At 41.8% G+C, this 13,927-nt stretch overlaps 1 protein-coding gene across 1 annotated transcript in view; it reads left to right on the top strand.

The window, feature by feature from the left end:
- gabrb3 (gamma-aminobutyric acid type A receptor subunit beta3) overlaps nucleotides 1-13,927 on the top strand; it is a 511,154-nt gene that overhangs the window by 143,132 nt on the left and 354,095 nt on the right. The window contains exon 2 of the mRNA XM_059646784.1: nucleotides 7,028-7,075. Coding sequence (XP_059502767.1) covers nucleotides 7,028-7,075 — 48 coding nt within the window. The remainder of the gene's footprint in view (nucleotides 1-7,027; nucleotides 7,076-13,927) is intronic.

Below are 13,927 nucleotides of genomic sequence, written 5' to 3'. Positions count from 1 at the left end.
ACGTGGTTCACTTAGATCAGAATCAGGACTTGTCCTTTGTTATTTTTAGTAGCGACCTAAACATAGGTGCTGGGGACACAATCTCCAGGCTTGCAGATGGCCTGAAGATTTGTGAACTGAACAGGCTGGTACCTCATCAGATGTGAAGCACACGGAATGTTTTACTGAATTTGCAAAACCTGTTTCCAGCAGGGCGCAGACAGATCACATCACCACCTCACTGCTTGAGTAAAATGCGCACAAGCAAAGACAATACTCTTTATCTACCAGAGTGTCATGTTGTTCAGTTTGTGGTACTGCCCTGGATGTAAATGCAGCTGATTTACTTTGCTGCATGAGGGTTACTCCAAGTCCTCCGTTGCTAGCATCACACTGCAAGGTAACTTCATCCTTGATATTTTAATGTCTCAGCATAAATGCTGCTGTCACTAGTTGTTTGATTCCAGCAAAAAGCTGCTCTGTGTCCCACTACCAGAGTATGTCATAGCAGTGAGCTCGCATAGAAATTCACATTTTGATGGAAAAATATGCAAGCATTTTGAGAAGTAATGCACAAACCCAGTGAATTGTCGCAAGCTTTTACATCTATTGGTCACTCTATGCCTGCTAAATCTTGTCAGGATCCAGGCAAAAGCCTTGAAATGTTTGGACATGGCCCATTGATGTCTTTAGATTAGAATCCCTACAGTGTGGAAACAGGCCCTTCGGCCCAACAAGACCACACCGCCCCTTGAAGCATCCCACCCAGACCCATCCCCCTATAACCCACACACCCCTGAACACTACGGGCAATTTAGCATGGCCAATCCACCTAGTCTGCACATCTTTGGACTGTGGGACGAAACCTGAGCACCCGGAGGACACCCACGCAGACACGGGGAGAATGTGCAAACGCCGCACAGACAGTCTCCCGAGGCTGGAATCGAACCCATAGCATCATTTTCTAATTTAGCTCCAGTTTCACCTGAAAACTCTCTCTAGAAGTCATAGTAAATTCTGATTTTGGTCTCTGATGTCTACGTCCATCATATCTCCTTACCTAAAAGGTGAGCAGGCTATCCACCATGGGCACCACTGTAGCAAGATCACTGACTATCTCGTGCTGTCTGCAATGGCACTTTTCCAGAGCAGTGGATATGCCAAATGGCATGCACAGCCATCTGTACCTTCCAAAAGGCATCCAGAATGTAATTATAAAGCTGTCACTTCCATCCAACTTCACATGCCAGTAACCATCGTGTCTAGCTAAGAAAAGACCTCTACCTTGACAGGTTGTGGCAAATGCCTTCAACTTTGGCATGGGATAGTGACAGCCCTTTGGTTTATTGGGCTCCTTTGGATCCTTTTCTTCCTTTTTTTTGTCTGCAACTGTGCTGTTATTTCTGTCTGTAGGCACTGTTACTTCCTTCATTATCTCTTTTCTTTCCAGCTTTTGTATCTCGTCTTTCAGGCTGGACTTGAGAGCAGCTGGAATTCCCATCAGCATGTGCTCGGTTGCTGTCACACTCTTATCTACTTAGAGATGATGTTCACCAGAAGGGGTCCAAGATTTGTGAAAAAATTTTGTAATCTTTTCAGATGTGTTCAGCAATGAGTTGCTTGGTGGCTGGGGAATTGCTGCAAATCTGTTCTGGCACATTAAAAGTTAATAACCTTTTGACGTACTCTTTTTTAAATTCACGCATGGCATTTGAGCATCACTGGCTGGGCCAGAATTTATTGCTGATTCCCAGTTGCCCTGGAGAAGGTGGTGGTGAGCCGCCATCTTGAACTGCAACATTCATTCGATATAGATATACGTACAATTCCTCTAAGAAGGAAGTTACAACATTTTAACCCAAAGACACTGAAGGAATGGTGATATATTTCCAAGCCAAGATGGTGAATTGATTAAGAGTGAGGCTTACAGATAGTGGTGTTCACATATATCTGTTGATCTTGTCCTTCTGGATGAACATAATCATGGGTTCGGAAAGTCCAGTCTAAGGAGCCTTGGACAATTTCTGCAGTGTATCTTGTACACACTGCTGCTACCGAGTGATGGAGGGTGTAAATATTGTGGATGGCGTGCCAATCAAGCGAACTGTTTTGTCCTGGATAGTGTCAAGTTTCTTGAGTGTTGTTGGAGATACAATCATCCAGGCAAGTGAGAATATTCCATCACACTCCTGGCTTGTACCTTGTGGATGGTAGACATGTTTGGGGAATCAGGAAATAGGTTACTCACTGCAGGAAAGTGCTGAACATTGTACAATCATCAGCAAACCTCCCCATTTCTCACCTTATATTGTAGGCAAGGCCATTTATATAGTAGCTAAAGATATTTGGACCTTGGACACTACACTGAAGACCTCCTGCAGAGATGCCCTGAAGCTGAGATAATTGACATCCAAAAACCATGTTCTTTTGTACCAGGTGTGACTCTTACCACAGAGAGTTTATCCCCAGTGCTCATTGACCCCAGTTTTATTTAGGGATCCTTGATGCTACATGCAGTTGTCTACAGCCTGAATGTTAAGGGCAGTCACTCTCCCCTCACCTCCTGAACTCTCTACTTTTATTCATATTTGAACTGAGACAGTAATGAGGCCACATGATGAGTGACCCCAGCAAAGCCCAAAATGGGCAAAGTGATCAGGGCTTTTGCTAAGTAAATGCAGCTTAATAGCAGTTGATGACCCCTTCTTTACTGATGGAGAAAAGACTGTTGGACAATAATTGGCCAGGTTGGATTCATCCTGCTTTCATATACAGGGCATACCTGAAAAATTTTCTACGCTGGTAGATGCCAGCATTATGGCTTCACTGGAACCACTTAGCTAGTGATATGGTAAGTTTTGGACTACAGTCTCCAGACTGTTGGCAGATTATCATCATGGCCCATAGCCTTTGCAATATCCAGTGCTTCCAGTGATTTCTTCACATCATGTGGAATGAATAGAATTGGCTGAAGATTGGCATCTATGATGCTGGGCACTACTGGAGGAGGCCAAGATAAATCATCCACTCAATACTTGAGACTGAAGTTGTTACAAATACTTCATCCTTGTCTTTTCCACTGATGTGCTGGATACCCCCACCTTGAAGACGGGGTTATTTGTGGAGCCTCTTCCTTTTCCAGTGCATTGCTTAATTGTCCACCACCATTCATGATTGGATGGTTTGATGGTTGCAGAAACATTTAGCTCAGTCTATTACTTGCTGCTTATGCTGTTTGGCATGCAAGCTATCGTATCGGATAACAGTACCAGGTTATTGACACCACATTTTTAGATAGTGCCCTCTTGTACTCTCCATTGAGCCAGCGTCCATCCCCTGGCTTGATGAACCAACTGAGTTGACATCCATTTTCTGTATCTCCAGATCTTCATTCTTGCCATGACACTGGGTTTTCAGCTTTGTTTGTCCTCTTGGAATGAGTGTTATTCTACCATAAAGACTCAACCCCTTACCTTTTAGGTCACCAGTCTTGAGCCACTTAGCAGAGATCTGCTCATCTCATGATGTTGGGCCAAGCATCAGCGTCTATTTCATACTTCAGTTTATTTGATGATCTCCTTCTGCAGTCATTGTTCCAACTGTCACAAGTCATTTATCACTTTAGATCCAACAATGTCAACCTGCTGTAAGGTGCATAGTAAATCATCAGCTAACATCTCTCCAGCAGACACCTCGATAAGCTTATTTTGACTAAAGCTTCAAAACTTCAAAAATAATGTTCAATCAAAGTTTCAAGTTAAGCACTCTCATGTCTAGTAATTCAGCTTCTTGCAGTTTGAACACTGTTTTTCCCACACTGGATATGTGACCTTTTCTATGGTGTGATGTCTTCTACAACATTTACATCCTGTCCTCTGCTTTGAATTTTCCGTGGCTTTTCCGCAAATATTTCTTCTTTTTTCTCAATCTGATGCTTCATTCCATATAGAATGTCTCCCAGTGTAATGCAAAGGCTGATATGTTCTTTCATTGGTATGCAATGCCTGATGATTGACAACCTCAGATAGTCTGTATTTCTAGATAGTTTTCTTGAGTGTAAGTTTCTTCTCTCTCAGCTGACATGCTCTCATGGCAGGATTTTTTGTTCTTGAGGCAATCTTATCAGTGTGGTCACAGACTGATCAATTGTCTGCCTTTCTTCCTAAGCTCTGATGTTGGACAAATACCATGCATAAGTAATGTTACTTTGTGATTTAAGTGCACGTTTTAAAGCCTGAACAATCTCTGGCTTTTTTTGCCCCTCAGTGAGATTTAGGCCACAGAACTGCTTATTTTGTACACATTACATTCTTTACATATTATATATAGCTCTTTCCACAGCACAGAATGCTTATATGGTCAGGTTTTTAAGATTATTTGTTGCTATTTCATAATTTTTTCACGAGATTGAAAAGATTCCAATTCTGTGTCGTATCTCCTTTCATTTCCACGTGCAAAAATGCATTACCATTTTGAATCATTTAGAGTTTAGAGTTGCAGACTGTGGGCTTTTACTTCTCCCTTGCTATTTCTTTCACTGGTTGGGTCTATTAGAGCTCTAAAAGACTGTACATTTTCAGCTACACCACACAGACTACGTGTTTCAAGTGATGTGTGTTTGCTGGTTGCTTGCATGCAGTTCTGGTTGCCATCCTATAGGAAGGGTGTGAAGGCTTTGGATGGGGCGTAAAACAGGTTTACCGGATCCTGTGTGGATTGAATTGTATTACCTATAAGGAGAGTTCGGACTAACTTGGATTGTTTCTGCTCAAGCATTGGAGGCTGAGGGGAGAACTGATATAAGTGTATAAAATTATGAGAGGCATGGATAGGGTCAATTGTTGGGCTTTTTTTTTCCAAGGTGGAAATATCTAATACCAAGGAACATAGGTTTAAGGTGAGTGGAGAGAAGTTTAAGGAGATGTGCAAGAAAAATATTTTACACAGAGGGTGGTTGATGCTAGATCATGCTGCCAGGTGAAGTGTAGAAGCAGATGTTTTAGCAAAATTTAAGAGGATTTAGACAGACACATGGACAGGCAGGGAATAAAGTGATATGGACCATGTGCAGGCAGATGGGATTAGTTGAGAATGGCATCATGGTTGGCACACACATGGTGGGCCAGAGGGCCTGTTCCTGTGCTGTACTGTTCTATATTCTCTGTTCAAATGGTCTCACAGACTGCACAAAAAATACTTAAAACATGACTGTGAGAAACTAGCCAGTACACTAAGGTTTTGCCTACAAGTATGTTTGGAGAATTGCACTTTCTATTTGTCCACCAGCCATGTGCTATCTAACCTACATTAGCTCCCAGAGTCTTCAGATAATCTCCTCCTGAACCTTTCTGTCTGTCCATTTCTCCATTCTAAGCAGCTCCTTAAAACCTCCTTCTTTATTGAGTGTTAGATGAAGCCTACCCAATAATTTTATTTTAAATTTTGTTGATATATGCTTAACTGTGTAACCTCAGGATGTTTTCCAGCGTTAAGTAGCGTATATCAGTAAGGTGTTAAGCAATTGAGTCAACAATAACTTGTATTTGTATAGCTCCTCTAATGCAGCAAAAATGTTGCAAGGTGTTTCAGACCAGCATTACCAAACAAAGTCTGACTCAAAACTGACCAAGGAGACAATAAGGCAGGTAACCAAAAGTTTGTTCAGAGCTAGATCTTGTTCTGGTCAAAGCTAAGTGCTTCTAAAAGAAAGAATGAAAGGAAGAGAGACAGGGAGGTTCAGGGAGGGAATTTCAGAGCTCTGGACCTTGGCAGCTGAAGGCATGACTACCAATCATGGAATGCTGCAGAGACCGGAATTGAAGAGCATGAATATCTCGGTTTGCTGAAGCACATTATGAAAAAAGAATTTGGTTCAAATCAAGTTTTGTGAATTTCATTTGTTCTTAAAGCTGAAACGATATAAGGATGTTTCAGAGTTTTCTATTATTAACAGACACAAAATTGCCTAACAGCAGATTTGCACTCTTTTCAGGTTCTCTTTTAATCTATTCTACAATATGGGATAGTGAGACTGTTTGTTTGTGACACAAAAATATTCAACATATTTCACGCTAAGAAGTGACTGAAGGGTTTTCCAATGTTTACTGGGTGAGGATTTCAATGTGTGGATTTCACCGTGACCTAGTGTTTCCTACCTCAGCACTGCTGTTGTAAGAGAGATAAGTACCAGTGGGTGCCACTGAATAGCTATTTCAACAGCTGTGCAGCAGAGGTTTGGGAGGGAGCCATTATTTGGTCATTTGGCCAAAAAAATGCTTTGGGTCTACATATCATCCTATGTTTGAGGGATCAAAACTTGAGGTGAAGCAGCCATGGGTGGGTGGGCCTGCATAATTGATGGAGAAGGATGGCTATCCTGTTCCCACTCGTGGAATGATCCCAATTAAGTCATTGACAGGAGTGAGCAGACTTGGCGAAACTGCTCACTGGCCACCGAGGTAACTAGTGAGCCACTTAAAGATAAATATCCATTAGTGATCTGGAATGTAGTGCAGATTCAGGCATTCTCCCAGTTTGCACAAGTCTTCTGTGCTTCCTGTAGGCCATGGGATGGATTTCTTGGTGACCTGCTGAGAAGGTGGGTTCCACCTTCCAAAAAAAAACTACTAGGTCTCAACTAAGAGACTGAGCATTGGAAAGGGCTGAACCTGTTGAGAGAGATCCCTTGCCCTTGTATTCAACTCCCTCACTTCCCCTTGTCCTTGCTGGCTTACCCTTTTCTGTGCTCCCCATCTTGCTCTCAGTCACATATGACTTGGGTCATTCATCAATCCTAGGCCCCAGTAAATCAGTCACTGCTCTCTACTGATTGGCCAACAGTTAGGCCTTCAGCAGATAGGACTGTGGTTCGAACTCCCTTGGAAGTCCCAGTGCTGGCTAGTGCTTGACAGAAGCCCTGCATGACAAACACTAAATGCAATCCAATGTTTCAGACCAGAAAAGAAGTTAATTAGCTAGCTACAGTTGACAGTTTTGTATGGAGAATATCTTTCAGAAACACTAAACATTTTTTTTCATTTTCCATCAGGAATGCGATGGATGGAAACAAGAAAATATTTGCAATATATGACACAAGGTGAGTACTTTTTTTGAACAACTTAACTAAGTGTCTTTATAGTTACAAATGGGACGAAGAGATCAATTCTTAATAGAATATCTCAAATCTACAACTTGTTATTTTATGTGCTGTCTTGGGAGTTCTATTTTTAAACATGTTCACTTTCAATAACATAAGATATTGACTATAGTACACAAATGACTGAAATATAACACATTTTCAGATAAATTGGAAATAAAGAAGAGGTTTCCATGTTTAATAATTGTGATCCATCGATTATTAAATAAAATGGAATGGATTTTGCTCTTCAGGTGGAGGCGTTTGATGAGGCACATTTATTTATCACACAGGTTGACAGAAACTACTCATGATTTTCCACCCAGTCATTCTAACAGATGGAAAACTGCGAGCAGTTTGTGTTATTTGCAGCATTTGTGACGAGTGCTATTTCACACTTTGCTCTTACGCCGTTGCGCTAGGGAAGAAAATCTGCCCCTATACAGCATTTATGCATTAAAACATTTTGTGTCTTTTTTTTTAATATTGCTGCACAGCCAATGCAATCATTTTGATCACTTCTTTCACAGCCACTCAAAAGAAACAGAGATCAGGAGTATATTTTCAATTGCCCTCTCAGCTGACGTTGTAGATATGCAATCCATGATCTGCCCCATTTTCATTTTCAGATTTTGGTAGAAATTAGAATTTGGAGAGTGGTGAGTTTGGTTGTATAATGGATTTTCAAAATGTTTACAAATGCCAGGTGGCAAGTTGAGAATCTAATACATAAGCGGAAGACTGCGGATGCTGGAATAAAAACGTAAAATGCTGAACATATTCAGAAGGCCAGGTGGCACCTGTTACAAGTTAAAAACAGAGTCAAAGAACACAAACTCGCCTGTGGGCTTTAAGATTCTTTCCACCATGGTCAAATAGATGTTAGGCACCTAAGCTGTGTGGGAAAATCATTGTCAGGCAGGCTCACAAACAAATTAAGGATGGCATGAGGGCTTTTGCAATGGGAGTAAACAGGAAACTGCTCAGCACCAAGGAAGCAACTGACTGGCTTGTAGGTAAAAGAAAGGAATTGTGCAAAAGTATAGATTAAAAATCGAGGGATTGGAACCTTGTCCAAGTGATAGGTACATCACGCCACCGCATCCCAAAACCAGCCCAGTTCGTCCCCTCCCCCCACTGCATCCCAAAACCAGCCCAGCCTGTCTCTGCCTCCCTAACCTGTCCTTCCGCTCACCCAGCCCTTCCTCCCACCCCAAGCCGCACCTCCATTTCCCACCTACCACCTCATTCCGCCTTCTAGACCTGTCCGTCTTCCCTGGACTGACCTATCCCCTCCCTACCTCTCCACCCATACTCTCCTCTCCACCTATCTTCTCCTCTATCCATCCTCGATCCGCCTCCCCCTCTCTCCCTATTTATTTCAGAACCCTCTACCCATCCCCCTCTCTGATGAAGGGTCTAGGCCCAAAAGGTCAGCTTTTGTGCTCCTGAGATGCTGATTGGCCTGCTGTGTTCATCCAGCTCCACACTTTGTTATCCAAGTGATAGGTGATCAGCTCTAACACATTATCACACAAAAAGTGACAAATCTACCGAAGATTGAGACCACTACAACTTGAAGGAATGCTCTCAATTGCTTCGAGAAGTGCTTTAAATGTTAAGAGTTGTATTTGAAAATAAATTATGTTTTCTTATGCCAAGATATGTGAGCAGCTAGCCTCAGCTCTTTTAAACTGTACAGAGTTGCAAAGATTTAAAATGCCTCAATCCACTGGGGATTATTTAACGTTCTGGCTGAAATTACATCAATGATACTTCCCTACCACAACAGTCCTTTAAAAGCTGCGGTATAAGAATGAGGCTTTGAAAATAACCAGCAATGACTTAAAGTTTAACTTTTGGTGTAGATCCTCCTTTTTGTACCTTGATTCTGTTGCTCTTTCTGTGGCATAACAACATGACAGACAATGTTCAACTTATGAAGCAACATTTGATTTGTGGAAATTTTGTATTCTCAGACAAAATGCAATTGATTACACTAAAGGAATGTATGCCGAAACATTTTTCAATAAGTATTAGTTCAAGACTGTTGGGTAATTAAATGAATAAATGAATTAAAGCTCAGCCAAACACAAATGTTTTATAAATCACATAACACAGAATATGGCAAAAGTTTATTATTCCCGTCTGACCATAATTATCATCATTTATATGACCTTATTGGTGATTCATAAATGAAGAGAAAAAGGCTTCAACAACATAGTAATTATCAAACAAAAATCCTCCGACAGGCAGGAAAATGCCCATGCATATGAAAAATTATACCAATTAAACTGCACCCATGCTTTCAGCATTGTGGCAGCAATCCATATAAAGCTGACGTCATTTATTGTCATTGAGTGCATCTGTTTAATTAGATATCAGCGATATTTCAACAAAATCAGTATCATTTTCTCCTATATTCACTTCTAAAGCACTGTGCAGTTCCGTACAATATTAAAATGCAACACAAAAAGCTCATAAGAGGTTGACGTAAAATTTACATTTTCTGCTTTGATTCTATTGTGTCTCTGGCTATTAGGAGGAAAGGAAAAATCCACACCTTATTTCTGACTTATAATGATTTCAACTAGAAAAAGAGCAAGATCAGTGGGTTGGAATCCAAAATATGATTAAACTATTGTTTAGAGAAAAAATATAGATGATATTATGTTTTTATATTGTTATGCCATTGCTGCATTAGCATCTGCATTTTACTATTACGAAGAAACACAGGTGGAAGAAGAAATTCAAAGGTACCTGTGAGACCAAAGCGAGATAGGAAAAATCAAGCAGTTGATGACACAAAACCTGGATTTTAGAACTATTGTACTTTGTAAGAAGAAGCAAAAGAAAACATGATAGGATTAGGTTGTGACTTTGTGCAATTACATATAACTAGTGATAGTTAACCTGCATTGCTTATTTTACATCTTTCCAATTTGTTGAAGTCAATGGAAATATCTCACATTTCCCAATGTACTGACAGAACTGATGAAAGCTCATTGACCTGACAAATAGTTATGGCAATTCAAGCATGCTAGTTTTCTGGTTCCTTCCTGCTTCTGCTGGATAATTCCAGAGGTGTAGTGGTGGGAGATTTGGAATTCACTTTTCTTCATATTTGTAAGAATTTTGAAATTAATAAAAGATTTGCACTTACAGAACATTTCTTATCTTCAAGAAATCACTCAGAATGCCTCTCAGACTAAACTTTTGTAACTCATGCTCTCTCAGAGCAATCTTGCCATTCTCGATCACACTATTAGCAACATATTCGTTTGGAATATTGTGAACTTTTTCATATAGTAACAGTGACTATTTAAGTAAACCATTGGCTGTATAAATGTTTGGGACATCCTAAAAGTTGGTTAAGTTCAGATCTAAATGCAGGCTACCATTTTCCCTTAACCTTTGTTGACACAGATCAGAAGCTAGGGATCTTGCAGCAAATAACTCACCCGCTGACTCCCCAGTACTTGTCCAGCATTGGCAAGGCTCAAGTCAGGAGTATGTTGGAATACTCCCGACTTGTTTAGATGAGTGTACCTCCAAAAACACTCAAGTAGCTTGACACCACCCAAGGCAAAGCAGCCCACTAGACTGGCACCAAATCCATAAGCATCCATTCCTTCAATCACCAATACTCATTTCCGACCGTTGTTATTATCTACATGATGCACTGCAAAAATTCTCCAAGGCTCTTAAGATAGTGCTTTCCAAACACACAACCACTCCCATCTAGAAGAACAAAGACAGCAGATACATGGGAACACCACCACCTGCAAGTTCCCTTCCAAAATTACTCACCATCCTGACTTGGAAACATATCGCTGCTCCTTCACTGTTTTAGAGTCAAATTCCCAGAATTTCCTCACTAAGGGTGTTGTAACCCAAAACACAGTACATGTACTGCAGTGATTCAACAAGGCAGCTCATCACCAACTTCTAAAAGGCAACTCAGGACGGATGACAAATGTTGGCCCAGCCAGAGATGTCCTCATCGCACAAATAAATTTAAAAGTAAGTGGGGTCAGCTCATGATGTGCTGGAAGCCCCTGTGGGTTGGTTTTGGGCAAGGAGGGTCATCCCCCTTTGTAGTCAGCATTGTCTATTGGAGGCACCTTCCCACATCCTCCCTGAGGTCACCACCCCCCAAACCCTTAGCCCTTGCCTGACCTCTTGCATCTGTCTGTCAGATTCCCTCACCATGCCCCAGAGGGTGGGACTGCCTGCAGTCCAGCAGTGGCCTTCACTCCTGGCTGGTTATGTTTGGACTACAGTGTTCCAGACCATCCTAAGAAAGGAGTAGTCTTTTCACCATTAAATAATCAATGTTGCTCCAGTATTACATTGCTGTGGGTAGCTTTTGGGATTGTCAGTGAACATTCCCACCTCTAATTTTTTGGTAGGGCATTGAGGTTTGAGAACAGCAAGGTTACTTAAAATCCAGTCCATTAGCCCTGTTTCCAGACACCTGACCTGCTGAGTATTTCCAGCATTCCCTATCATTATTTATGGCTGCCACTTACAGCAGAGTGTATTAGCAAAGAAAATTCCCTGGACCCACGTGCACTTTTGTCTCTTTCACACTGGTGGTGTGTTCAGGAAAGTAATCTTCATGGTTGCATTTGATTGGGTTGATTACCCTATGGGCTGAATCCCCCCATGCTTTGGTTAAGTGTCTCTTTGGGGGAGTTTCACTAAAGATCTGTGAACATAGAACGTAGAATGCTAGAGTCCAGTACAGGACCTTCAGCCCTCGATGTTACGCCGATCTGTGAAACCAAACTGAAGCCCATCTAACCTACACTGTTCCATTTATCATCCATATGTTTATCCACTGACCATTTAAATGCCCTTAAAGTTGTCGAGTCTACTACTGTTCCAGGCAGGGTATTCCATGCCCTTACTACTTTCTGAGTAAAGAACCTACCTCTGACATCCGTCCTATATCTGTCATCACTCAATTTAAAGCTATGTCCCCTCATGCTAGCCATTGCCATCCGAGGAAAAAGGCTCTCACTGTCCACCCTATCTAATCCTCTGATCATCATGTATGTCTCTATTAGGTCACCTCTTAACCTTTATCTCTCTAATGAAAACAGCCTCAAGCCCCTCAGCCTTTCCTCATAAGACCTTCCCTCCATACCAGGCAACATCCTGGTAAATTTCCTCTGCACCATTTCCAATGCTTCCACATCCTTCCTATAAAGCGGTGAACAGAACTGTATGAAATACTCCAAGTGTGGATGCACCAGAGTTTTGTACAGCTGCAACATGACCTCACGGCTCCCAAAATCAATCCCTCTACTTCTAAAACCTAACACACCGTACACCTTCTTAACAACCCTATCAACCTGGGTGGCAACTTTCAGGGATCTATGTACATGGACACCCAGATCTCTGTGCTCATCCACACTACCAAGAATCTTACCATTAGCCCAGTATTCTGTATTCCTGTTACTCCTTCCAAAGTGAATCACCTCACACCTTTCCACATTAAACTCCATTTTCCACTTGTCAGCCCATCTCTGCAGCTTATCTCTATCCCTCTGTAACCTGCAACATCCTTCCACACTATCCACAACTCCACCGACTTTAGTGCCATCTGCAAATTTACTAATCCATCCTTCTACACCCTCATCCAGGTCATTTAGATTGGATTCCCTACAATGTGGAAACAGGCCCTTTGGCCCATCAAGTCCACGCCATCCTTTGGAGCATCTCACCCAGACCCATCCCCCTATAACCCACACACCCATGAACACTACGGGCAATTTAGCATGGCCAATCCGCCTAGCCCGCACATCTTTGGACTGTGGGAGGAAACTGGAGTACCCGGAGGAAACCCACGCAGACATGAGGAGAATGTGCAAACTCCACACAGATAGTCGCCCGAGGCTGGAATCGAACTTGGGTCCCTGGCGCTGTGCGGCTGCAGTGCTAACTACTGAGCCACTGTGCCGCCCCAAAAATTTATAAAAATGATAAACAGCAGTGGCCCCAAAACAGATCCTTGTGGTACACCACTAGTAACTGAACTCCAGGATGAACATTTCCCATCAATCACCGCGCTCTGTCTTTTTCCAGCTAACCAATTTCTGATCCAAGCCACTTTCAATCCCATGACTCTATCTTTTAAGCAATAGCCTACCGTGGGGAACTTTATTAAATGCCTTACTGAAATCCATATATACCACATCAATGGGTTTACCCTCATCTACCTGTTTAGTCACCTTCTCAAAGAACTCAATAAGGTTTGTGAGGCACGACCTACCCTTCACAAAACCGTGTTGACTATCCCTAATCAAATTATTCCTTTCGAAATGATTATAAATCCTATCTCTTATAATCCTTTCCAACACTTTACCCACAACCAACGTAAGAGCCATTCGTCTGTAATTACCAGCATTGCCCCTCCTCCCCTTCTTGAACAAGGGGACAACATTTGCTATCCTCCAGTCTTCTGGCACTATTCCTGAAGATAATGATGACATAAAGATCAAAGCCAAAGGCTCTGCAGTCTGTGTGCATGGCAACTTTTCTCTCTCAATCTCCTGCTGCTCACTTTATGAATTTTGTAGTTGAATTCCATGCTGCCTTTCGTGTTGGTTTTGAGGTGGAAATCTTGCAGCTGCTGTGATTTTTCAGTTTTGATGTCCCAGGTGCAATATTTAAACTCCAGACAAGTGTTAATTCAAAGCTGCAGATGAGGAACTACTATTCAAAGTCTGTAGCATGACCCATTATTATAGACAGGATGACTAAGGAAGGTAAATTGACGTTAATATGTCCTGCTGAGTGGGATGG

Source organism: Stegostoma tigrinum, chromosome 6 (assembly GCF_030684315.1).
Source record: "Stegostoma tigrinum isolate sSteTig4 chromosome 6, sSteTig4.hap1, whole genome shotgun sequence".
NCBI classification, from domain to species: domain Eukaryota; kingdom Metazoa; phylum Chordata; class Chondrichthyes; order Orectolobiformes; family Stegostomatidae; genus Stegostoma; species Stegostoma tigrinum.
This window is presented reverse-complemented; position numbering and strand designations above follow the sequence as displayed.